The following is a 27,599-nucleotide window of genomic DNA, read 5'->3' as shown; positions in this document are numbered from 1 at the left end:
AGTTTTTTAGGCTGTGGTGATTTGCCATCCTTGACTCTGGATATACTTCCTTGGACTGAGCTGGTGCACAATTTGGACATCTATCTGGACTCACACTGGATATTCTCAAGGAGCAGGAGGCAGACTATTCAGAAGCTTCAATGGGTCCAGAATGAAGCATTGCACACAGTATTGGGTGATCCTAGGTTCACCCATGTTCTACCTCTGCTATGTGGGTTGCATTGGCTCACAGTTTCCATTCAAGTGCAATTCAACGTTCTGGTTATCAGCTTTAAAATCTTACATGACATGGGACCAAATTATTTATGGAACCACCTTTCCCTGAGAATAATTGTCCATCTTACCATATCAGATAGAGTAGGTATGTTCTAGATCCCTTCCTTGAAATCTTGCATCTAGTAGGACTTTGGAGGCATGCCTTTTCCATGGCTGCAACTACCTTATGGAACATTCTGACTCTGATGATTCAGCAGGTCTTTTGGAAGGCTATCTAAGGCCTGGCTTTTTACCAGGTCCTGGGATAGAATGAGGATATCTGAGCTGGTTGTGGGGCAATCCACAATGATGGAGGTACTGATTTTTTAATATATGGTTTTATAGTTATTGGTTTTATTATTTTAAGTTGCATAGAGTTATAGTTATTGATGGGCATAAAATATTTTATATAAATAAAAATATAATACAAGTCAAAATGAATTGAATAAACTGAATTTGATTAAAAAGCATCCAACCCTCCTATTGTAAGTAGAAAAAATATGGATCTCAGCAATAATAATAATACAAGAATATATCACAAACAGTATTTAGATTTTATAAACTTTTGCAGAGAAAAAAGAAAAGAAAAATAGAAAATCCAAGTAGAATAGAAGGGGACGAAGAATCATTTTGCCATCTGGAAACAAACCATGGCATAAACAAACCTTAACAATTTTACTTCTGCTACGTTTTCATGATATTAATTTCATCAAGCCCCCAGTGCATGTGGGTGGTAAGTTTAGTTATGCTTAGCAGTACTAAGCAAATGATTTTATATCTTTCCACATTTGAGTGTGAAGTTATTACTATCTGATGCATTTCAAACCCTTTTGATGTGGGTTGCAAGCTGCTCCATGTGAGAAAGAAGGTGCCAGGCCTTTCTTAAATTGACCTCTTTAAAGAGCAGCATGTTTTGGGAAAAAGAACAGTAATAAATGTAGTAGCTCTTTCTTTTTCACTTTTGACAAGAGTCTGCCACTTTATTAAGAAAGTGAGATGAGACAATCTCTCATTTCCTATGGCCAGCTCTGCATGTGTGGATTGTGTCGGTTCTGCTTTCTCCTGCTCCAGATGAGGAAAATGGCTCCCTCAAGCTGTTTCCAGCTTAGCAGGTTTCACAGCTTTCGAAACCAGCATTCAATCCCCTTCCTTGAAACAGAATGGTTTGGTGTTGTTGCCAAAATCTTCTAACTTTTTCAAGAACTCAACAAGGTTATCTTTAAGCTGGTTTGGATATTTTTATATTTGGAAACAATGAGTTTCCTTCTTTTCTACATAAATTGTAACCATGACGCTCCCCATAATCTTTCCAGTAAAAGTTGAAAAGATTTCTAAATTATACCATGCTTACCAATATAGCTTTTAAAATCCCATTAAAATATTTGGTCTAAGACAAGCAATAGATTTTAAGTGTTTATTGCCCAGATTTCCTTATCTTTTGTGGCCTTAAGGGCCAAGTAGAACAACATTTTTGAAATAATATCCCTGTATTTTTTAAAGTATTGGAATGTGAGAAAAGAGCAAGGTCTATCCCAAAGTATTAGCGAGAGAGAGTTGCAGTTTACTCCAAACCACCGTGTACAATGCCGAGAAATTATGCAAATATATATATATTTCTGTGCCCATAGATCAAAAGGTATAGGCATCCAAAAGATTATTTTTCATATGCCACTATCCTAAAAGTTATAGGCATCCCAAAAAATGATTTATCATATCCCACTGTTTTCTTACAAAAATGTATAAGTGGTTAATAAGGTCTTATTTTGAACAAATTTGTAGAAATGTTTCCTTCTCATTCTTCTCATTTCTCATACGAACATATTTGTAATATGTCAAAGTTAATAATAGAGAACTATCAACCAATGAAACAGCTTGCCTTCAGAAGTTGTGGGACCTTCATCACTGGATGCTTTCAAGAAGAGACTGGATTGCCATTTGTCAGAAATGATGTAGGGTCTCCTGCTTGAGTGGGTGGTGGTGGACCAGAATTGATGATCTACAAGGTCCCTTCCAACTCTGTTAATCTGTTAATATATATTGAGTGCTGTAGAAAACACAGCTATTCTTGAAAGGGTGGTGATTGATATTATTACGTATTTATATATTTTTCATAAAAGATAACACATATTGATAGAAGTGATATAAAAATTATAGACTTGCACAAGTGTCATTAATTATAACAATTGTCAGTGCTGCTTTTGCAAACAAAAGACTTTATTATTTGTGGTGAAGTTCAAAGTAAAATTGTTGCATTCAAAGTCAACTGAAAGGAGTTCCAGAGAACTGAGGCTCTGATCCTGTTATAGTTGGATAAATTATCTGCTTGCAAATTTCATTGCAATGTTTAAATGAAAGGACACTGAAAAATCAGACTAAACAATGCGGAGTTTTTTAAAACTTTATTACTTTATATCATGTCTGCTTAGCACTAAGATAAATAAATTTTATTTGTTTACAAACAGAAAACTCCACGATACTTTTAAATAAGTACCAGAAATTAAAAATTAAGTATTACAGTATTTCCTGTAGTGGTTATTACTGTGTTCAAGGAGTAGTTGCTTTAGAAAACAATAACTAGAGACCTACACTGTCCATAACTAGTTAAGTGAGCTGCTCCATTTATTCAGTGTACTGCAGAATATAAATATCTTCAATATGCAATGCATTATCAGAATATTCTAATATTTTTGTGCTTCCTGAATTATTCCTCAATGGCTGTTGAATGTTGCAATTGTAACTGCTCATATCTATGCTCAACAGGGTTATCACTTGGTTAATTACCAGAGAGGCAAAGGGAAAATCCTAGTCACATCAAACTTTTATTTGGAAAAAACAAATCCGAATGCTTTTGTTTACAACAGGTATATTAAGAACAGCTCAGTTTGCATTTGGAAATTTGAGGAACTAAGATCTGTAACTAAGTAATTGGCATCAAACCATTCTTTTACAATAAACATTCTATTCATAGAAAAGTGAAACCTGTATGTCATCATTAACACTAGTACACATCAAATGCAGACATATATAGAAGTTGGAGAGGGGAGAAGAAAAGCATTTCAGAGAAGAAAAAAAGCATGATGAAGGATTAGTATATTAATTACATATTGGATTAAATTGGTAACTGAAATTTGACATCTACTTGGGCTTGTTTTGCCAGGGTCACTATTTCAGAAAGTTTCACAACCTGGAAGACAAAACAGAAATTACTATGAGGTAATATCTTCAGAAAAAGCTGAGGTAAAAGCTGAGGTACTTTATCCTACACGCAATACTAGTGAGCCTTTATTAGTTGTAAACCCACTTTTCAATCAAGCTCAAGTAATTGCCAAGCTGAAATATAGCCTTAAACCCCCATTTTAGGCAGGTACTTAACAGATTCAGAAAAGTAGCCACATCAAAGGGATTGACAAATTTGGACAGGTTAGGCCCATGTGCCTATTGCACGCGTGCCGGAGGTGGCATGCAGAGCCCTCTCAGCGGGCACTCATGCCATCACCAGCTGCTCTTCTGATTTCTGGTGTGCACAAAATGGTCTGAAACATCCTGAAAAACCACCTGAAAACGCCCCCCAAAACAGGCATGCGTGCATCAGCCAGCTGGACTTCGGTTTTCAGGCATGCACATGCACGCACGTTCTGGTTTGGGCACTTAGTACCGAAAAGGTTCGCCATCACTGGGTTAGGCCAATATGATGGCCATCTTTGACTAGTGGCTTCCCTGTGGTTTTCTGAAATGTGTATAGTCGTGGGATCTGTATCTAAGTTCAAGTCATATTTCCGAAAATCAGAGATGAGTTTCAACATCAGAGATCCAATCTGTTCTTCCTCTCTGTCCATATCATTTTATCATTTCAGTCTTATCCAAATCGATTTTACTCTCCAGATATTTTCCATTCCACACAAATCATCTTGAAAATTATGATTCTGTGGTTGGATTTCTGATCTACACACACACACACACACACACACAAAAAAAACCCACTAAAGATTTTAATGTTCTAATCTGTAACTGGTGATAGGTCATCAGGGCACTGAAACTCAAGAATGATGCTCCAGCACAGAGAATTAATATAGTGAACTTTATACAATTAAGATTAAGTAGTAAATATATACAATCTAAGCTTGGATGCATTTATCCAAATTCTACAATAGTCTGAATTTCTTAAGTATATGAAATTTTGTCCCTATATATGCCCCTATTAACAATCTATGTAACAAGTGTTGAGTACATGGGTAAGAACCAGTGGCAAAAGTATATGGAAACTTTTTCACTCACCATTTTAGCAGCTTCATCCAAGTCATCACAAGCAAGTATTTTCAGACCACTGTCTGCTATTAAAGCTTTGGCATCATCAACTCGTGTACCTGCACAATTATATTGTTATTTCAGGATTACAATATTACTTCTCTCAATTTCAATAATATATAACATTCAGCTGCCACACCATTCCTTCCTTCCCACTGATTTTTCCCATGATTTATAGGCCTTGAAGGCTTTAGGTCTGTGATGGCGAACCTATGGTACGCATGCCAGAAGTGGCATACAGAGCCATCTCTCTGGGCACGTCAGACGTCACCCATTGCTCTTCCGGATTCCAGTGCGTGCATGTGTGCCAGCCAGCTGGCCTTCGCACATGCGGGAGCGCTGGAAACCAGAAGAGCGGCTCCCCGGCACGCATGCGCATGTTCTTCTCAAGCACATGTGCGTTAGAAACTGGAAGACCAGGTGGCTGGTACGCATGTGCGCGCCAGGAAGCTGAGCTTTCAGTTTCTGGCACTCCCACGCAGTACACCAGGGAGCTCCTCTTCCGGTTTCCGGCACATGCGCACGCTCTCATTTCAGCACTCTGTGCCAAAAACGTTCGCCACCACTGCTCTAAGAGTTGACTTTAATGTCAAACTTCTGTCAAGAATGCATTTCTGAATTAAACTGTTTTATTATCATTCCAGCCTAGTTTTTAGGTACAGGCCTATAACCAACAGCTTGATTGAGTACAAAGTTTCTACTTGTCTACAAGCAGAAACAGGCTCAAACATGAACAGTGGAAAATTCCCAACAGAACTGAATTTTCAATTGTTCTCAGTTCAATACTAGAACTAGGTGTGCCCACGCACCCCATCCCACTGAGGGACATTTATTAAAATTTAGTTATCTGAGAAAAACTGCTTGTAAGCATAACAAGATCTCACTTGGTAACTGCTCTTTACAAAGCCAGGATATTGGGAGTGGGTGGGTAACAAGAGTGCAATACTGCATGTGGTAGAGAGCTAAGGCAATTGCTCCAGGTCCATATAGCTTTTTAACATATGAATGTTATTATTTAAATAGGTGTTAAGTTTTTTGTTTTTTGTTAACGTCAATGGATGAATGAAAAAAGCAAAGAGATCACTCACCAACACAGATTCAACTATATTTGGAATGCTTACCTTGTAACCGTACAACAATAGGTATTTTTAGATCCAAATCTTTTACTGCCATAATTATGCCTTGGGCAATCACATCACACCGCATAATGCCACCAAAAATATTTACTAGAATAGCCTGAACCTATGTAAACAAGTAATACATATCATCATAAGCTGAAGAACTATTAGAAGTAGATATTCTTTAAGGCTTTTCAATTGACATGAAAACAATTTGTTTTAATCAATTTTTGGAACATAAGCAACTAAATAACACTGTAGAATATTCATACATCTACCATTCAACCTGGTAGGAATGGATTGATTTCTATATAATGGAGTATACTTAAAAGATTCAAGTTGCTCCTTTTAAAAAATTATTTATTTGAATTCCTTCTCCTTAAAGCAAGGTGGCTTATCCAGACTCAGGGAAATTGGGGAGGAGGTCTTTTATTCTGATAGAGAGTAAAAGTTACAATTACAGATGAAATGCTAATTCAATATTCACATTTAGACAGGCATGCTTACTTAAAGGCTATGGGATCGAGAGTGTTAGTAGTATATACCAGTGGTCCCCAACCTTTTTTGTACCAGGGACCAGTTTCACGCAGAAACACTTTTTCAAGGACCGGGGTGGGGTGGGGAGTCCGAGTTTGGTGGTTTGCTTGCAGACGTTTCATTACCTGACTAGGTAACATCTGATGTTGTTACCTAGTCGGGAAATAAAACTTCTGCCAGCAAACCACCAAGTTCAGGGAGTGCCAATGCCTCCTCATTGCAACCCTGAGCGACAGATATTCTCTTCTATTGGGACATTTAAAACGGAGGGTTTCAGCTGCAGATTCAGGAACTGCACCGGGCTGAGTAGCGCCTTCAAAACTGAGCGCTGGGCGGCGGTGGCCCACGGCTGTCTCCGCGGCTCAGGACAAGTCCCTGCAGGACGACTGAGAAGCCCCGCCTCTCGGCCCTGCCTTCCTCAGCCCCATCCCTCAGGTGTCTCCCTCCCTCCCTCAGCCTCATCCCTCAGGTGTCTGCCTCGTTCCTCTCTCAGTCGCTCTCTCGCTCCTCCACCAGCCCAGGAAGAAACTGCTTCAAAGAAGCCGGCAGGGTGGCTTTTCCTGTCAGGGCGCAGCTCCCCGAGCGCCCGTTCACCCCCACCCGCCACCCACGGTTCAATCAGTGCTCCGTTCTGCCTGCCTGCCTTCGTTTCTGGTTGTTTGGAGGAGCAGCTTCAGCTGAGTAAAGAGGCGAATAGTTATTATTCCCTCCCCTTCTTTCATTTGTGTCCTTGATCCCTGATCCCAGCAGCATTCACCGAAGGCAAAGAAAGCCACCATTTTTTTTTATTTTTTTTTTTCTTTGCGGCCTGGTACAAAGTGATCTACGGACCGGTACCGGTCCACGGCCCGGTGGTTGGGGACCCCTGGTATATACTATGGGTATGGATGTCTATTTAGGTTTAGAAAGATTTAGCAAGTAGCAGAGGCTACAACAAATTAATGAAAGCTAAGCAGAACTAGCTTTAATCAGTCATTGAATGGGAAGCTGCCAGGGAGCCAGATGTATACATTTTACCATTAGACTACAGAAATTTATAGAGAAAAGAAATTTACTTGCATTTAGCTAAAGGCCTTGGCAAAACAAGGACACAAAGAACTTCAAAACTGGCCTTCTCACAGAGGGGATTTCATGCACAAGTATATGTGAATGTCTTACAAATATTCAGATTAAGATTTTAACAATTAATAAACAATAATACGATTTTTCTACACAAGACTATATAAGCCTGTGTACTTTTTAGTAGACAGCATACTGAAAGCTTTTTGAGACTTGTTTCTGAATATGAGAATATAATATGTGAGATTATGCTACCTATAAATACTCAATTGGTATTCAGATAGAATTTCCCTCCCTTATTTATGATACGCTTGGGTCCTTCGGCTCAGATAGAGTTTTAAAGAAAAAACAACAATGAAATAAATCAAAGATCCTATTCCTACCTTTTTATCTGAAGTTATAAGCTTAAAGGCCTCAGTTACTTGTTGCACTGTAGCACCACCTCCGACGTCCAGGAAGTTTGCTGGAGTGCCTCCATGAAGTTTAATTATATCCATTGTAGCCATTGCCAGACCAGCTCCGTTCACTAGAGTGAACGTGGGGGCGGGGGGCAGAGAGAAAGACAAAGGGTGAGGATAAAAAAAAGAATGACAACGATCCAGAGCGCCCATGTTTTGAGTTTCCTACATTGGATGAGAAAAACATACCCAGGCATCCAATGCTTCCATCTAATCCTATGTAATTGAGATCTGCCTTTGCTGCATCCCTGTCTCTCTTGTCTTCCTGGGTCCAGTCCTGCAGGTCGAAGATTTTCTGCTGACGATAAGCCGAATTGCTATCAAAATTTATCTTTGCGTCCATACACATCACTTGGAAGACAAACAAATTGTGTTTAGACCGCTTAGCGCTAACACTTAAAACTTCTCTCCTAGAAAAATATGTTCTGGAAGTTAGGTGTGATTGTCAGACCAATCCTTTCCCCCTCACTAAATGCAGTTCTGCAAAATGACAGACAACTGCATTCTTTGTGATCTAACGTGTTTCAGTGTAACACAGGAGTCTTCAAACTTGACAGCTTTAAGACTTGTGGACTTCAACTCCCAGAATTCCTGAGCTAACATGACTGGAGGAGGAATTCTGGGAGTTGAAGTCCACAAGTCTTAAACTTGCCAAGTTTGAAGACCTTTGGGGTAATGTGTCTGCCTTCTACACTGCAGGTACCTGTTCTTCTGAGTTTTTGTTTGATTTTAACCTTTGATTAAAAAAAACAACTACTGGGCAAGATTGTGGCAAGATTCCAGCCACCCTCCTCCTTCTCTATCCCATAATACTCTGAGATCCAAACAGGCTAACTTCTAAATGACTGAATTCAAAGAATCACGTAATTGGAAGTGCATCAATGCAGTAAATTCTTCTACTACAGTAGAACAACACTAAAGATAAATCAATGCTTGAATTCAAATATGTAGATTAGAATCCATCCCTTTTGGAGGCAGTCTGTTTCATCAACAAACAGCCTGTATCATCAGGTTATTCTCCTAAGGCAGGGGTCCCCAAACTCGGCAACTTTAAGACTTGTGGACTTCAACTCCCAGAATTCTCCAGCCAGCCACAAGTCTTAAAGTTGCCAAGTTTGGAGACTTCAGTCCTAAGGTCCTAAGTCCAGTGGATGGGAGTGGGGAAACAGGGCACCTCTAGAGGACATTACCATTTTAATAAACATGGAATAAGGTGAGGGATTATTGTGAGTCAGCAACATTTGGCGTTCAGAATTCAGATGCTTACCAATTATAAGAGGAATTTTATCTAAACCCTTTCCTTATTATTTGAAGCCAAGAAATTGGTTCCTTCATCTGTGACAGTTTTCAGTATTTGAAGATGGCTGTCATGTCACCTCATTGACCTTTTTCTAGACTAAACATATCAAATCCTTCAATCTTTCCTCAAAGTATTTGGTCTCTAAGCACATCATCAACTTTGTCACCCTTCTCTGGATACATTCCAGAGAATTTGTCAACATCCTTTTTAAACTGCAGAACTTACAACTGAACACAGAATTCCAGGTGAGCTCAGAATAAAGTGATAAAGTGACCATTATTTCTTGTGAATTGGACACTATGTGTCTTGTTGGTTTAGTTGCTGTATAATGTTAACACAAAACTGATCTGTATTTAGCTTTGGTTTACAATTCTAGAATCTTTCTGCATTTTATGAACGAACCCATCCTTATTGTGCTGCATCTTCTCTGTTTCTTGATTCAAAACTGATATAAAGTTAGAAAACACTACATTGCATCTCATTTGTCACTTCTTCCAAATCAATCAGACTCACTGAGGAGCATTCAGTGCAAATACAATCCATCAAACAATTATGACAGACAAATATCTCCATAAAATAGTACAATGGTCTCTATATTTTACTAATTTTTTAACAGGAGTATAATTACAACCTTGCCAAAATCAAAATATATTACATCATAGCACTATAATGTACAAAAAAGGAGGCAGCATTAATCTGACATATTTGCTTTTAAAGATTCCATGCTTATGATTAACATTTTTAAAAAATGTGGCATAGTTTGCTGAAGAAACCATAGATTGAGGCATACATAATGCTAAGCTATCCTTACATTTAATCGCAGCTGCAGTAAATTTGTCCCAACACATTCTAGAATACTAATGATATATAGCATTTCACAAGAGTATCATTGTGAAGATTGTGTAGCAATATGGACATAAAGATTGCTCTTCCATCATACCATGATATCCCAAGTCAGTTTTATTGTTCATAATTTCCTTTTTAGTGAAACTAGAACTTAGATACTGAAACTTAAGATTTTTATATGTCACCATATGAAAGAAGTCCATGAGAAAGTACTTTACCAATCCCTGTTGAATCTTCAACCATTGGATTTATTTCTACCATAGTGGCATCATATTTAATGAAAAGGTTGTATATCTTAATCATATTTTCAGCTGCTTCATCTACCAAATTGGCAGGAAATCCCATTTTCTGGGCTAGCTAAAAAGAAAATAAAAGGGGAAGACAGTAAGAAAAATACTATTATTTTATATTACAAATAAATATGCATAGCATACATCTGGGACACTCAACAGTAAGTGTTATCTGTAGTGAGGGATCCTCTGCTCTCCTCACAGAGGAGCCATATTTCCAAAATTCCTGTTACATTTAAAAATTTTTTGGAAAAACCCTGATGAAAGCAATACATTCACATTTAAAGCATGAAGCCCTTCCTTCTGTAAATTTGTGTGGTGATCCTCAATGAATATCCAGTCATTCCTCTTGGTGTGTGTGGGGGGGGGGGATAAAAATTCACATGTAGTATATCTTTCACTAAGTATTGTATAACTAACAAACCAAACAAAGATAAGCTAACATTTTTGTTGTTCCTAATTCAATTCTTATTTATTTTTAAATTGTAATTTTTATGAATTTTTAAAAAGTTCCAGAATGCATGCACATCTTTCATTATATATTGAGAGCCTGTGAATTATGACACTGATGAGACTGCTAACTAACGTAGACAACATTAAGATAGATGGAGCGAAGACCTGGTTCTTATTGAACTTACAAAAATGATGACGGCACTAAAAACATTTAATAATATTACTGAGATGCTCAAACTGCCTTTCTGTCAAACAGGATGTTATGCAACAAAGCCCACATGCAAAACAAAATATGCCATACATTGTATCAATATATTCTATTTAAGGACAAATTACAATTATCTATATTGCAGCTTCCTTCCCATAGAACATTTCCCTCGGCATCCATCCAATATATTTTTATCTGTTCAACAGGTCACACCACTTATGTTATACACGTGCCGTCACTGAGCAAAAAGGGCCACTTCATTACCCTGATAGCTTGTTCTTTTTTAATGCCTTCTACAATGTCAATTGGTTCCTTCGCAATTGCATCAGGATTCTCGGCAGCCACATCTTCAATATTGACACCACCCTGAGAACTGCCAATGAGAACAGGCCCCTGAAAAGAAGAAGTGTGTTAGCAAATTAGCACTCTATTAGTACTGTTTAAAAACCAGAAACCACATTCATACTCTGTTTAGTCTCTGGTTATAACAAAGGCTTTTTAATAAGCTTCCAGAAAATAAGAGCTATATATTAATGGTAACTAATGAGGGTGAATGCTTGTGACTGAGTGGAAGATAAATCAGTCAAAGAAGTTTATTAATGTAAATGTGATAGACACATAATTTTAAATTCTGATAACTATTCCAGCTTTCTTTGTTGTTACATCAAAAACCCTGTGGTCGAACTCCTGTAGGAAAAAATGCATCATTTATGGATTTCTTAATATAAGCTGACTGTCAAAGACAGTAACAGTCTGATATCAACTTCTAGTACAGTACATATAAGTAAGGATTCCAAGCAGCTTTAATAGTTTTCATTTTATGCAAAAATGTTTTAATTCAGAGGACAAATACTTTCTACCCACATATTTCCAAATATTCAACTAGCCCTCAAATTCTTTACAAGCCATGACTCCTAAGTGGCAAACAAAATATCATTTTTATATTATTATATTTAATTCTATATTTATTTATTTATTTATTTTAATTTTAGGAAATAAAATATATTGCTGCCTATTCACACATGGGGACTCAAGGCGACTTACAGGAATATAAAAACCTCATATATAAAACAATAAAACTAATAGAGTAATCACATAAATTAGCAATATAATAACCCCCCGCGACAACACATCACATGAGACATTTTATGGGCTCCATACCGCTCTGAGTTCCCTAGGCCTGCTGGCAGAACCAGGTCTTCGGAGCCTTCCAGAAGAGTGGGGGCCATTCTAATCTCTGGGGGAATGATATTACAGACAGAGGGAGCCACCATGGAGAAGCCCCTTCTTCTGGGTCCTGACAGGTTATCTCCCTTGGGGAGGGAATCCACAACATTCCTTGCCTCCCTTCTCTGGTGGGTCAGGTATATTTGACCAGCAAGACATTCCCTCTCAGATAACCTGGTCCCAAGCCATGAAGGGCTTTAAAGGTGACAACCAGCACCTTGAATTGCACCTGGAAGCAAACTGGCAACCAATGCAACTCCCACAAAAACATGCTGCATTTTACACCAACTGGAGCTTCCAAATGCTCTTTAAGGGTAGACCCATGTAGAGTGGAGCTACTTAATACAAAAGTATATTAAAGAAAACTGGAAATTATATGATTGATTATGGAACAAGATTTTTATGTAGCAAAGTATTTTCGTTGTCTGTACTCGGCAGTTGTACTTGCCTGAAATGACCGTTCCATGGTTATAGCAAAATAGTACTCTCTCCTGGGATATCTGCGTTCACAAATAAATACTTGATTGCATATCCTGCCCTTTTCTCCTGTTTGTTTGGTATACAACTTTTTTCCAATCATTTTTGAGGAAATATCTTTTGCTTCTTCTGGACTAAAAAAAATCAAGTATTAAAGAGAGAGGAAAGTAGAAATACTGTATTTTTAAAAATCACATTCTATTACAGACAAATGGAGAATGAGGATGCTGGGACCAGATATAACCTTTAATAACGAGGTTCAGAGAATCTCTTAAAACCAGTTTACTTAGTATCGCAAGTGAAAAGAGTTGCTCAGGTTCCCTCTGTAAACATCCCATAGGTATTTTCTGGCCACTTGGATTCCAAATGTAGAACTACATAGATCATATCCAGCATTGCTCTTCTTACAGTCAATTTTTCAAATAACAAACATGATTAGAATTCTAATATTGAAATAATCCAAGAAAATGTCTGAATGGAGATGATTTCTAAAATCTAAGATAACATTCATCTGGTTTAACTTACGAAAAAACTATTTTCACTCCTCCTTTAAGGCCACCTTCAAATGTTCCTTTCCCCCTGCCACCTGCTAAAACTTGTGCCTTTACAACAAGATCCTTTGCACCTAGAATAAAAAGGGATAAGGCAAGAACTGTCTTAATTTAAATATTAAAATTGTATGACATCTTTTAATCTATAGCAATTGTACATCTAGTTTTGAAAATCAGTGACAAAATAAGACATTCAAAGGCAGAAACTATTCTCTGCATAATGAAGGAAAAAATGAAATCTTTTTATTATTGTAAAATATCCTTGGTGTCAAGCTAGAAAAATATACAGCTCAAGAAAGATTCCAATAAGATTATGAACTTGTTCCTCAAGATGTAACTTTGCTGTTTGCTTTTTAACTAAAACAGGTCAGAAGTGCACTAGCTGTTAGTGAAAGGAGATTAGTATCACAAATGCTTCTGTAAGTAGTCAGCTGAGACCAAATATTTCTCTTATAAATAAGCGTAAAACAGCAGCATGGGGTGGTAGGATGATTGAGCATTAAAAATATTTTAGCATTTTGGAACAAAAAAGTGTTAACAAAACATTTGCAGCCTTTCCTTTTGACATCGTTCCCAATTAAAAAGTAATTTGGGTTCACATTTGTATGAGTATGCTTAATCATGGAATATAGCAAAATAAAATCCCTACCACTTGAATGAATCAAACTTAACTTTAGTCAATCTCTTTCTACTCAACCCACTTCACAGGATTGATGCTGTGGGGAAAACAGCAGGAAGGAGTATTGGGTAAGCCTTGAGTTACAAAGGCAGGATAAAAGTTTATTAATAAACAGCCACTTTCAACACTTGAACTGTAAAGAACCTCAATCATAAAGATTGTTATAGACAGCTGCTATTATAAAGCTGCACCACTTTTTAATGGAGTTTTTTTTAAAATTAGGTTATTTTTAATTTTAATTAATATTTTTTTTAATTTTTAGGTAATTTAATAATTTTTAATTAGGATAATTAGTATAAAAAATTTAGTAGCATTTGTACGTTAATTCCAATTAATTCCAACCTGAAGACCTGTATTATTGAAATTTACAACAGCTTCTTCCAACATCTACTAGAATAGCTAAGCTATGGATAGACTCTGGAATGGGGTGAAAATAAAAACATGTTTAAAATGGCCCAAATCTCATGATTTTGGTATTTTCATTTGAAGAATGAAAACAGGGTACTGCATGAACCTATACATTTTATTGTATATATTCCCTTTAGTTATTTACCTATTTTTTTTGCAATGTTGAAAGCTTCCTCTGGTGTCTGTGCAACCAATCCATATGGAACAGAAATGCCAGCATCTTTCAGTAATTCCATACTCAAGTACTCATGCAGTGATAAGTTTCTTCGTTGCTGAACTTGAAATACACGTCTATTAAATAAAATTGGATTTCCACCTATAACCTGTGGAAATTAGAACACAGCTTTCAACTGAACAAAATTTTTAATTAATCCTTTAGCATTATTCTTTCAAATAAGCAGTCTGACATTTGCAGAAGTATACTGAATACTGTAACTACTAACTGGACCAAAAATCTCTGGCTCACAGAAATTCACAGGCTGAGATGGAAGCTGCTTCCCCAAATACCCTGTTTCTCCAACAATATGGCCTCCCCCAATAGGAAGTCCCAGCATGTTTTATAGGCATGAAATGAAATTAAGCCCCTCCTCCCAAATTAAGGCCTATATTAAAACATGCGAAATGGGGGAATGGTGGGGGCTTGCCGTTAGGAAGTACTTTTGTTGCACACTTGGATATGGTGCTGCCTGCGCTGACCCCGATACGAAGTGCCCCACCAATGCCGAGGTCAACATCCAAGCCGTTGCCGCCCGCCCGAAGATGCAAGGGGGAATTAAGTCACCCCTGAAAAGATGGCCTAGCCATTTTTCGGGCTCAAAAATAAGACCCAGCCTTATTATATGAGAAACACGGTATAACATTTCCAATACTGAAGGCTCCATATAAACAATCTACGATTACAAAATATCATGTAATTAAATGCTTTTAAGAAAGGGTCAGGTCAGATGTTGGGCTTTGATCTTTTGGTCTTTGAAATTTGGAGATTTTTTCCCCCTGTTCCAGTTTTCACAATGCCTTTTACCACTTCCTATAGTTCTCTAGTTTCTTTGTACATAAATGATGTATATTGAATCTGTTGGATTGAATGGATTGCAGATACATATAAACTATAAACATATGAATTGAGGAGGCTTTTGAGAAAGGCTGAAGGGCAATACAATAAATTTGCTTGTATTTTATGATTTTTGTAGATGTATATGCCTTTTTATCTTTTCCATATATCTCAGTGCTGTTTTCTTAATAATCTCTGTATGGACATGTGTATATATGTATGTATGTATGTATGTAGGTATGTATACGGTAACCCATACACATAGTAATTCTAATTAGTTTGATGTAGTTAATAACATTTCATGTTTATTGAAAAGGTAGCTACAAGACATTTCCACAAGACAAAATATTTCCCTTTCCAGATGTTCCTTTCAAAATGTATCAACTATCTGATTAAAACATCCTGAAAGCTTCAAAATGAAGCTTCTGGGTGAGGTTCTATGATGGAGATGGCGGAGCAATCGTGAATGGTGCCCAGTGTTGATTTGCTGGTAGGCAAAAGTTTTTCCGCATAATGGGAAAGAATGGGAAATTGACCACTTGTGTCCTAGGCAGCTGCTCCTCTTGAGCAGACTGTGGGATGAACATCTTGTGGTCTTCTTTTGAGTAGAGCAGCTGGGGGGTCAAAGAAGAAAGAGCTTGCTTGAACCCTCAATACGCAGTTAAAAGACAGTAAGTTCAACTAGCCCTCACTTTCTTAATCACTTCAGGATATAATAAATTTACAGTTGAAAAGAGGTCTTTGAAAACAGTGGGACACATAAAACAAACAAAACTTCTTGGAGAGTCAGCCTTCCTTCCAACAAGCCTCAGAGGGATTGGGAATAGATAGACCTAGAACTCAAATCTCTCATAACTCAAAACAATGCAACAGGCTGTGATTTCAGGTCATGACACATTCACAAAAGAAATATGATTTTGCAATAGATATTGCCACAGCATTTTAAACTGGCTTTACGTTGTATCTCACTGGATTGGAATCAAGTTTACCATAGCTGCTTGCCAGATTGTGCTAGCTCATACAGTTCTGGTTGTATACCACAGGACCATATCTGAAGTAGATTGACATGCACCAGAGTAACTGCAATAACATTGCTCCCTATTTCTCTTATCAACCAGAGCACTGACATAATTACTGATTAGGTCATTATAAACATTTTTAAGATACCCTAAAATCCAACTAGATGTCTTTTTTACAAAGACCACTCTAACTATCCCCACAGAATTCAGTTTAATTCAGATGGTATGGACCTCTGGCAGTTTGCTGACTAAATTTTAAAAAGCTTACAGAACCATTTGAAATATCTACTGTAACTTGAGTGAATTTTGTAGGATGCCTTGCTAAGATAGCAAAGTGACAAAATATAGAAACTGTTTGAACATTTAGGAGCCAAGATTGAGAGGGATTTCTTAATGGCAGAGATTGCCAAAACTGGAGAGTTAAGACTAAAATAAACTTGCAGTGAACATCCAGAGTAGGACCCTTTCTAGAAGTACCCTGTTTCTCCAACAATACAGCCTCCCCCAATAAGAAGTCCCAGCATGTTTTATAGGCATGAAATGAAATTAAGCCCCTCCCCCCAAATTAAGGCCTATATTAAAACATGCAAAATGGGGGGGAGTGGTGGTGGTGGGGGCTTGCCATTAGGAAGTACTTTTGTTGCACACCCGGATATGGTGCTGCCTGCGTTGACCCCGATATGAAGTGCCCCACCAACACCGAGGTCAACATCCAAGCTGTCGCCGCCCGCCCTCCCGAAGATGCAAGGGGGGGGGAATTAAGTCACCCCCAAAAAGATGACCTAGCCATTTTTTCGGGGCTCAAAAAAAAAAATAAGACCCGGCCTTATTATATGAGAAACACGGTATCAAAAGGTAAAGTATTTAACAGGTAAGTATCAGTCCTAGCCCAAGAAAGATATAACACAATCCAGCCAAAGATCAGTTCTTTATTTTCTCACATCTTGTAGAGACAGAAGCTTGCCAGACTAAACTTAATCGACAGGAGATTCTAGGGAGTGGCTATCAATCTCTTCCTCTTGTCATGATCTAGGTCAAGATGGTGCCATGTCTTGTTTTATTCCCCTTTCCTTCCTGGGAACCTGCTGTGTTATTGGGTTCCATCACTGTAAGACTTTAGCCAAAACACAGCCTGAATGTAGTAGAGACATTAACTATCTGCCTCACTGCAACATCCACTGATCAATTGTATCACTAATTTGGAATACCATTACAGGTAATCTTTGATTTATGACAACAATTGGGATTGGAATCTTGGTCCTTGAGTGGTCATTAAATGAGGCACTCCTGGCTGTGACTGTTAACCCATCTCCCAGGCCAGGGGTCCCCAACCACCGGTCCGTGGACCGGTACCGGTCTGTGGAACAAATCCTAGCGGGTCGCTGGTATGCTGAGCGCGCCATCTTGTTTTGATGAAAAGTGCTTCCGGTGAGCTTTTCCGGTAGAAAGCTCACCGGAAGCACTTTTCATCAAAACAAGATGGCGGCGCTACGCCGTGAGCTTTTCCGGTAGAAAGCCATTTCTACCCGGAAAAGCTCACTGAAGAGCGCCGCCATCTTGTTTTGATGAAAAGTGCTACGGTGAGCTCACCAGAAGCACTTTTTCATCAAACAAGATGGCGGCGCCCAGCTGATGACGGCACCGGGTCGCGGCGCCCAGCTGATGCCGGTACCGGGCCGTGGCATAAAAAGGTTGGGGAGCACTGTCCCAGGCCGTTAAACAGATGGAGCAAAACTCAAAAGAAGCTGAAATCCTCCTGGCATTTTAGCCTATTTGGTCTCAGATATTTCTGCAGCCCAGCTCCCTTCAATACAGGGGGAAATTCTTCACGAAGCTGCAGGAGTGGAGCTGAAATCTTTTTGAGATTGCAATTCTGTTCTGGCAGCCTGCCAAAAAAATCCCCCTTGTCTCCGTGCACATCTGGCCACTGTAAAACATTGCTCTGTCCCTCCTCCCCCCCTGTATGGTGACATGTCCACATTTTGGGAAGCCAGCAGGGAAGGTTACAAGTGGAGGAGATTTGCAAAACTCTTCCCCCATAGCCTTCTGCAGAAATAGCAGCAGCTAATGCCACCCCCTGCTTCAGTGCCACCACCACCCCCTTCACTAGTCTAACAGCTCCTAATGATGCTCTCTATATGATAAAAGAAAGGGGAAAGGGAAACATATCCAGCAGATAATGGGAAGTTAGAAGCCAGTCAGGAAACAAATTGTTTAGAAGATTAGAGAAGTGTTGTTTCTCCACATTACGGGGGGGAACGTAACTCAGAACACAGTATTCCTCATATTATAACCACCATCTCATCCAAGTATACATTCTTGTGTCATCACCCCGGTGCCAACTGGTGTAGCAATCTTCATTTATTCTGGTTTTTTTTTTTTTTAACAATTCAAAAGCAGGGATTCGTTTCAATTAAAATATAAGCCCTTCAATACAACCACATTTAAAAATTACTACGTAAACAAAACTTCTGAGAGCAAACACCATTATTTCTTAATTTTCTGTGTCTATTTTGTAATAATACTGTTCAAAAGGAGTCAGTTAGTGAAGCGATTAAGGCATCAGGACTAGAAACTAGGAGACTGAATGTTCTAGTCCCACTTTAGGATGAAGCCAGCTGGGTGACCTTGGGTCAGCTCTTCTCTCTCAGCTCTAGGAAAAAGGGAGAGACAAGCCATTTCTGAAATCTTGCCTACAGGTTTTCCAGGTAGTTGCAAGGAGACAAAACTGATCTGAAGGAACTCTTGTCCCAATACTATCCAAACAAAAACACTCATATAAACGAAGGTCAGGATAAAGACACACATACACTTGAAATCTCAAATGCCTATGGCTCAACTTAAGTTCAGCCATAGGCATTTGATTCATTCATTATGGCAGAGCAAATGCCATAATGGAGGGCATTCTTGATATAAATTCTGCAAATGAATTTCTAGTGCATGCTGCACCTTGAAGATGGCATAAAACTAAGATTACTTGATAAGGAGTATATATACTAGATATGTACTATATGTACCAATAACAACTCCCAAAACCAGAAAAAACAAATTACCCATAACAATAAGGAAGGTCCAATCCAAAAAGAAATCCCTTTGGCGGAAAAACAAATCTGGTCACGTTGCCAACTTTAAAAGCTGATACAAAAATTTATGCCACCAGATAAAGACTGAATGTACCAATTATCACACTAAACAAGAGGAAAACCTTCTACGCACCAATTCCACCCACGCTTTCTACAATTTTGTAAACAACAAACTAAAAAACTCAAGGTCCATCCCATCCCTAAAAGAACCAAATGGTAAAGACTGCAACGATGACACCATTAAAGCCAACCTCTTTAACACATTCTTTGGCTCAGTATTTGTAAACAGCAATGGATCATGCCCAATATTTCCTAGTCGAACCACAGACAACTACAATGATCTAATACATTATCGATTTTACAGAAGACAATGTTGAAAAAGCACTATGCAATCTAAAACCATCTTTATCTATTGGACCGGACGGAGTTTGTGCCTACTTCTTAAAAAAGTTATCCACTGCCATAGCTGAACCTCTAAGCATAATCTTTGAAAAATCTTTCAGGACCAGCTCCTTGCCAAATCTATGGTCACTAGCCACAGTCATTCCCATCTTCAAAAAGGGAGACCCCAGCCTAGTTGAAAATTACAGACCAATCTCTTTATGCTGCGTCACCTGTAAAGTCATGGAATCAATTATTAACCAATCCATTATCCTCCACTTAGAGACAAACAACCTACTCTCTAACAAACAGTTTGGTTTCAGAAGGAAACTGTCCTGTAACCTGCAACTCTTGCACTGTAAAAACATATGGACTACACAACTTGATCAGGGCAAAGCAATTGACGCAATTTACATAGACTTCTGTAAAGCCTTTGATTCAGTGGTACACGACAAACTACTCCTAAAACTAAAATCTTATGGAATCTTTGGACACCTGCATAACTGGATAGAAGCATTCCTGTCAAACAGACAACAAATTGTCAAAATTAGGAGTGTCCTACCTGTCAACAGTGGTTTCCCCCAAAGCAGTGTTCTAGGACCAGCTCTCTTCATACTCTATATTAATGACCTCTGTGATTATATTAAGAGCAACTGTGTTCTCTTAGCTGATGATGTAAAGCTATTCAACACCACTGACAATGCTGCTACCCTTCAAAAAGACCTCGACTATGTGTCAGAATGGTCAAACAAATGGCAACTTCAAATCTCAACAAATAAATGCTCTATCTTACATATTGGCAAAAAAAATCAAAAAATAAAATACAGGCTGAATAGTCAAGACACTGTTGATGACAAAAACTTTGTCAAGGACCTTGGAGTACTCATCTCAAATGATCTAAGTGCTAGAGCCCACTGTAACTACATAGCCAAAAAGGCATTAAGAGTTGTTAACCTAATCCTGCGTAGCTTTTTCTCCGGTAATATCACTCTACTAATGAGAGCATATAAACCATTTGCTAGACCAATACTTGAATACAGCTCATCAGTCTGGAACCCGCATTACATATCTGATATTAATACAACTGAGAAAATCCAGAAATATTTTACGAGAAGAATCCTCCACTCCTCTACTCGTAGCAGAATACCTTATGCCACCAGACTTGAAATTTTAGACTTAGACAACCTTAGCCACCTTCGGTTCGATCTTAGTATATAAAATTATATATTGCAATGTCCTACCTATCAATGAATACTTCAGCTTCAACCAAAACAATACAAGAGCACTAAATAGATACAAACTAAAGATAAACCGCACCAAACTTGATTGCAGGAAATACGACTTCAGCAACAGAGTAGTCAATGTCTGGAATACTCTACCTGACTCTGTGGTTTCTTCCCCAAACCCCAAAATCTTCAACATTAGACTGTCTACTATTGACCTCACCCCTTTCCTAAGAGGTCTGTAGAGGGCGTGCATAAGCGCACCAAAACGTGCCTACCATCACTGTCCTATTGTTTCTTTTTTTCTTATTCGTATCTATTTCATATATTTATAACCATGTTTATATTTATACCTGTTATCTAATAATTGTTTGACAAAATAAATAAATAAATAAATAAATAAAGTAAGTAAGTCTTGGCACAAGTATTATATCCAATAGCCAGATTCTATAGGATGTTTTGTTTGTCAGAGTAAGTATGCTTAATCTGTCTTGGTAGAAAAATGACAAATGCAATATTTTTAAATTGTAATAGCAAAGATAGCATGTTGCAATAATCAAATCTAAAAGTAATTCAGAGCAATCTGTGTCCAGGAACAACTGTAACTGGAAAGAGGCAGTCTTTGTCCTGGAAGCCATTCGTGTCTCCATGTATAATGTTGGCTATGGTATAAGAATATCTTCAGGTTATATAACTACTCTCTCTTGTCCAAAACAGGCAAATTCCAAAACTAGACAATTATGTTGGTAATTGGGATATAACCTCAACATGTTGGGTTTCAACAAGCCTATCATTTTCTCCGGATATTAATCCAGAGCACAGTTTATCATAATATTAAAAAAGAGAAGATATTTAGAATAGTTTTAATGTCATTCCATTTCTTCTGATGATTGCTCCTGAAAGTTGCATAAAGATTTCAAACAGCATTTGTTACAGTATTGAAAAACTTGACTTTCACATGACCATGGTATAATCATCCAATGGTCCCCTTATGACAGTGATGACTAACCCTTTCGGCACCAAGTGCCCAAAGCGCACCCACCTGCACCCCCAAAATGCAACATGTGCATGTGCCCCATGTGCATGCTCCACCCCACATGACCCCCAACAGCCCTGCGCATTACTCCCCATGCCACTGTGTATACATGTGTGACCCCCCCCGCGCATAGGCAACAGAGTCCCAAAGACCAGCTGGCCGACGGGAGGTGTGTGCATGCATGCATGGCAGAGCTGAGCTGGGGCAATGGCTCGTGTGCCGAGAGAGGGCTCTGCATGCCACTTCTGGTATGCGTGCCATAGGTTCACCATCATGGCCTTATGATCACACCTCTATGGTAGGAATGGAACCATTGTAAGAACAACCAACCCAATTTCCAATGCAAAAAACTGGTCTGGAATAATATCATGGTTAACAGAATCAAAAACCACTGAGAGGCCAAGAAAAACCAACTAGGTTGCATTCCTTATTCCTCTCTCCCCATATAGCTCATCCAATAGGTTTCACAACCATGATTTGAAATCAGATCAAAACAGAAGTACATAATCTGCTTCTTCCAAGAGCATCTGCAGTTATGTAATTACCACCTTCTAAATTCCCTTAATTTGAAAGGAAATATTAACAGATTAATTACTCTTAAGATCCAAAGAAACCAGAGCTATTTTTAAAAAATTATACACCACTTATATTCAGCAACTTTTCATTCTTCAAGGATGAAGCTACTTCTCTTTTAATCTGTTCAGCTAATCCTCTGAAACTTGATTAACTCAGCTGTGATGTGTAGGAGTTGAATTGAGATACAGCCTAATACAAGTTTCTTGTTCATATTCTCTGGTCAAAAGAACTGATAATTCAACATAACCGGAGAAGTCCAAATCTTGGATATGCATAAAAGTATGCTCAAGCCTCTGTTGATTATTTTTGTGCCATTTTGTGCTATCTGTACTTCAGCCATCCTCCATCATTTTCTGTAGATCTTTTGAGAACAAGTGATGTTTCAGTATCTAAAGAATTAGCAGTAGTACTTTGTACTAAAGGTTAAACCCTTACCCATAATCTCAATGCCTATATTTGTATCACATATCATACATTTATTTAGAAACACCACTAGGTTTTATTGAGTTAATTTGAATACACTGAAAAAGCTACAAGTTCTCGAAGTCTAAAAATGGGAATATTAATTCACTAAAATGGGGCATGTATGCAAAATGAATGCACCTGAGTCTCTAGTGTGTGCTGTTTATTTTTCCCAATCAAGTAAAAGTTTTGTTGATTTTAAGCTTACTAAAACTTTCAAAAGTGTCTAGAATGTAATGTGAAATGTGAAAAAACACTAACCTTTATTCTATTTGAAGGAGCAGAAATAATTATACAAACAGAAAATATGTAGATTCCATTTGGACTACTCTAACAAGAAAATGAGAAGTACAAAATACAACACCACTATATGCTGTGGTAACTTGCATAAAGTGAAACAATTAATGTTAGGGCAATGAGCAACTGCTTGAAGATACTGTGTAGCCTATGTGGAAAAGAGGGAGGTTCAGAATTTTTTTAAAAAAATACTCTTTATCAGTTGGGTTATGAAAAATTACTTTTTATGTTAAATAAAAATAAGGCAAGCCAAAGCCAATCACATCACCACCAGTTTCCTTTAGCTATTTGACTCCAGGTTGGCACGGAGACTTAATAATCATCCTCTGTTGGCTGTGTTTGCACAACATAGTAAATCATAAATTAACATAAGCAGATTTTAACCTAGTGTATTATTGGGTAACCTTAGTTGTTTTCATTTACGATTCATGTGTTGTACAAATTGAAAAATTAGATTAACAGAGAAAAACATAGTTATGATTAAGCATGAGTGTGTTTGGCAAACATATCCTACAAGTTGCCTAGGGAGATAAACAGGTTAAGCTTTTCCCTATAAATGTACTGCTCACATATACTGTATTTTCATTTTTTTTTGTAACAAATACTGTTTTCTACAATCAAGATCCTTTTAAAACTAGAGTTTGTCTTCTAAATTATTAACTATACTGTGTAGTCTTGTGTCATCTATATGTCTGATAAACAAACCTTTACATTATAAACGAACAATTTGCGTCAATGATGCCAACCCTTTTTAAAGTGGAGAACAGCCATTCAATAATGTATAAACAGTTGACTGACAATAAAAAGTTGCTGTTTTCCCATTTAGAAATTGAATTGACTCACTGCTGTTCTTTCTTCCCAATGACACTGTCCCACATGTGCTGCCCTAAGCCAAATCATTGAGAGGGAGAGAGAATTAGGCTTATCTTTGGCTTTTAAAATATTTCAGTTAATCATTTTTTCCTAGTAGAAAACATGCAAGCGATTGGAACTGAGCGGGAGCAAGTAAAGATGTATGAATGGGACAGTTTTCAATATGACAGCTGAAATCATGAACTGATCTATTCTCTTGGCCTAGCAATTTATGAAAAATTGAGCAGAGCTTAAGGACAGATCCCAAGGTATTCAAGGTCACACTCTTGTTCAAGTTGACAGCATTGAGAACACGTTGAGTATGACTTTCTTCCCTTTCTTCTTCCTGGAAAACTCTTTCTCATCTGCATTGTCCCCACAACAGTCTTGTGGGACCAGTTGAATGGAGAGAAAATGACTGGCCCCAAAGCTTTCACTGTGCTTCAATGCCTGGTTCTTCCCAGTTCTTGTCCAACGGGTTAGCAAATACTTTGTATGCATTTCCCCCCTGCAACTATAATAAATTGTTGCACGTAGAATAAATTGCCCCATTTTCAGCACTGTCAGATATAAATCTGCAACTCAGAAATAACAAAAAAGGAGATTTTTTTGCCAAATAGAGATAAACCATTAAACTAGTCTAATAAAGATCAGGCAAAAAACAACAGAGAAACATTTCCTTGGCAATGTACCGGTAGCTAATGATGATGCACAAGCCATGCATATGAAGAAAAATCTTAGCATATGGAAAGGACAAATAGAAAATAGAAGATACTTGATTATATGCAGGAAATTATTTGTTGGGGAAGCTGAAATACTTTATTCAATTTGTACATCTAAACTATAATCTGTCAGAGACTGCAAAAAACTACTTTTTCTTGCCTTTGTTTTGTAAGAGAGTTTCTGCTTTGGTTCTATAAGCATTCTATTTCTTAAACTTGGTAATTATAATAACTCCTAATTTTGCATAGTAGAGCAGTATGTATGTACTCTGTTACTGAAATTTTAAAATATTGTTGCATATTCAAATTACTTATTTAAAAAATTACATGGTTATCTATTTTATAAATGATAATCCTAGGCAATTCAAAATAGTAATACAAACTCACAAAATCCCCAAAGAACTATACTTCTCATGACAGCATCACAAATTTCCACCAACTCTACATTTGCTGGGTTCGCTTCCATCTCAGTCTAATCAAGTGAACAGCCAGGTCTTCACAATCCTTAAAAAGGCTAATAGAGGTGGCTCTTTAAAAAAAATTTTTTGGGGGAGAGGGAAGGCTGTTCCAAAAAGACAGGGACAGCCTCAAAAACAGTTGTGCCTTCATGGTCTTACCAGATGACATCATTTAACAAAAATAAGCTGGAGCTGACTTGGTGGGGTGAGCAAATTTCCTCAGAGAGATACTGTCCTGCAGAACATGACCTCGTGTCATTCAGGGCTTTAACCAGCACCTTGAGTTACATCTGGAAATGAACGGGAAGCCAATGCAGTTCATGCAACTGTGATGTGACATGAGCAAATAATGAAATATTTGCTGTTCCAGTTCTGAGTGGTCTTCAATAGCAGGCGCGCATAGAGCATGTCACAGTAATCTACAGAGTGGTGACAATAAATGACTATGGCTAGGAGCGGTATGAATGATTGTGAGCAAGGATCTCCAGTCTAGGAAAGGAGGCAAAGCCCTCCTCTGCCACAGCTACTCCTGCTCCTACTCTTGTTCAGTATTTTCCTTATGAAAGATTTGTTGATGCTGACATTAGATACTGATACTTGGATACTTGTTTGTAATCTCATGAAATACTGTATGCATTAGTTTTGGGATGCCTCTTGCTGTACTGTATATCCATCCCTAGGAACAGTAAGTGTTGCATTTTCTCCATTTGTACAGTATCTGCCTTACTGTTGATTGATAGAGGCCAAGATCTTTAGCAAGCCCTGTCCAGCCTCCTGAACATCAACATGAAGGCTTCCTGCATCTCTTTTGACTGGGGCAAGATTCAGTTCCACAAACATATGAACAGCATATTCCAGTGATGACAATCAATGTTTGTTTTATAGGGGAGGAACCCTTAAACCCTGATTGCCATCTCACTCACTGAAACTTAATTCAATGTATCCCTCAGATAGCTGATTATCCTAAGGTTTCACATATCTTTTCCAACAAAAACAGGGAATGTTGGCTTAGCATGTTCAATAAAGACACTGTACACTGTTGCAAGAATCTCTATTAACAGGATGAAGCTCTAATGACACTGTGTCATAGTATTGCAGGGATATGAATAGTTCTAAAGAGGCACTGATTTCATCTCAGGGCTGTATACTTAAAAAGAATACCTAAGTGGAAATTCCATACACATTCCCTCAACTATCAATACACAATGGCAATCAACAGGACCAGAGGATGTTATCTCACAAGGCTGCAGTTATCAAGATCTTTCTTCTTTCTAAAAAAATATATGGAATTTCAATGCTCATGCAGTCCTTTACTGTAGCTGTCCCACTTGTAATTGAGCAAAACCTGCATCCAAAATACACGAATCCAACTCTTAATAATGCACCTTGGTTTTTCCCTTTATGATGCCAGAAGCACACTGAAAAGACTACACAGGTCATGATCTTTTTGAATGACCTTGCCTTAGCCAAGTGATCACAACTTTCCTCCCTAGCCTTCAAACTGAGATTCAGTTTGAATTTTCCTTGGCAGGATCCCCAACACCATTCCGGGCAGCCCTCTCTGCTTTCAATCTGTATCCACTCTTCTTTCCAAGCCCCTGAACGGTGCTGAAATAAGCCCAGAGACACCTGAACAGGAGCGGGATGAGGGTGGGAAGAATGGCCGGAGCCGCAGTTGCCCTCCATCTGTGCTCTTTTCTTGCAAGGCAAGGAGGAGGCACCCGATCCCCTTCGGGGCGCCTCGGGTCAGTGTGTGTCTCTTGCAGCTGAACTCCCAAGAAGTTGCGGGTGGCGGGAGAGTGGGGAAGGACGTCCCCCATAGCCTTTCCCAGACAGGGACCACCTGCCCGCTCGCTCACCTTGGCAGCAGCGTTCAAAGTCGCGTGGCTGCAGCCACCTGGACACCCGCTCAGCTGCCGGGCGGCCGCGGTGACCAGCCGCGTCCAGATCATGGAGGCGGCCATGGTCGACCTCCTTCCTGCGGGGCCCCACCGCTCCCGAGAACAGCCCCGCACGCCCGGCGCTTGCGCAGAAAGACAGGAACTGATTCGAAGGCAGCCGAGCCTCTTGGTAGATTTATTTTTCTTCCCGCTCGAGGGAGGAAGCGGAAACCCCCGGCGAAGAGGCCCAAGACCAGGGATCTCCAATCTAGGCGACTTTTTAAGACTTTGTGGACTTCAACTCCCAGAATTCTTTGCAGCTTTGCTGGCTGAGGAAAGCCTACAAAGCTGCAAAGAATTCTGGGAGTTGAAGTCCACAAAGTCTTAA

At 38.6% G+C, this 27,599-nt stretch overlaps 1 protein-coding gene across 1 annotated transcript; it reads right to left on the bottom strand.

Moving 5' to 3' along the window:
* Positions 1-2,639: 2,639 nt before the first annotated feature.
* Positions 2,640-27,353, bottom strand: SUCLA2 (succinate-CoA ligase ADP-forming subunit beta). Its single transcript, XM_026679049.2, has 11 exons — positions 27,191-27,353; positions 14,317-14,494; positions 13,059-13,158; positions 12,505-12,667; positions 11,094-11,222; positions 10,097-10,235; positions 7,922-8,083; positions 7,658-7,800; positions 5,682-5,802; positions 4,531-4,619; positions 2,640-3,439 (listed from the first exon to the last, which is right to left on the bottom strand). Exons 1-11 carry the CDS (start codon positions 27,293-27,295, stop codon positions 3,365-3,367), a joined length of 1,404 nt encoding a protein of 467 aa, XP_026534834.1. The 5' UTR covers positions 27,296-27,353; the 3' UTR covers positions 2,640-3,364.
* Between the last annotated feature and the right edge of the window lie 246 nt (positions 27,354-27,599).

Source organism: Notechis scutatus, chromosome 1 (genome assembly GCF_049901735.1).
Source record: "Notechis scutatus isolate UNSWTSFEM ecotype Mainland chromosome 1, rNotScu1.2, whole genome shotgun sequence".
NCBI classification, from domain to species: domain Eukaryota; kingdom Metazoa; phylum Chordata; class Lepidosauria; order Squamata; family Elapidae; genus Notechis; species Notechis scutatus.
Note: the sequence above shows the minus strand (reverse complement) of the source record. Positions and strands in the feature narration are given on the sequence as shown.

What these genes read in the sequence shown, in the direction of transcription:
- SUCLA2 (XM_026679049.2), bottom strand. Translation starts at nt 27,295, where the DNA reads ATGGCCGCCTCCATGATCTGGACGCGGCTGGTCACCGCGGCCGCCCGG. An exon ending in CCATGGAACGGTCATTTCAG is followed by an intron (nt 11,223 to 12,504) that starts GCAAGTACAACT and finishes TCTTCTTTTCAG; the next exon opens with GGGCCTGTTCTCATTGGCAG. An exon ending in TGAAGATTCAACAGGGATTG is followed by an intron (nt 8,084 to 10,096) that starts GTAAAGTACTTT and finishes TTGTCTTCCAAG; the next exon opens with TGATGTGTATGGACGCAAAG.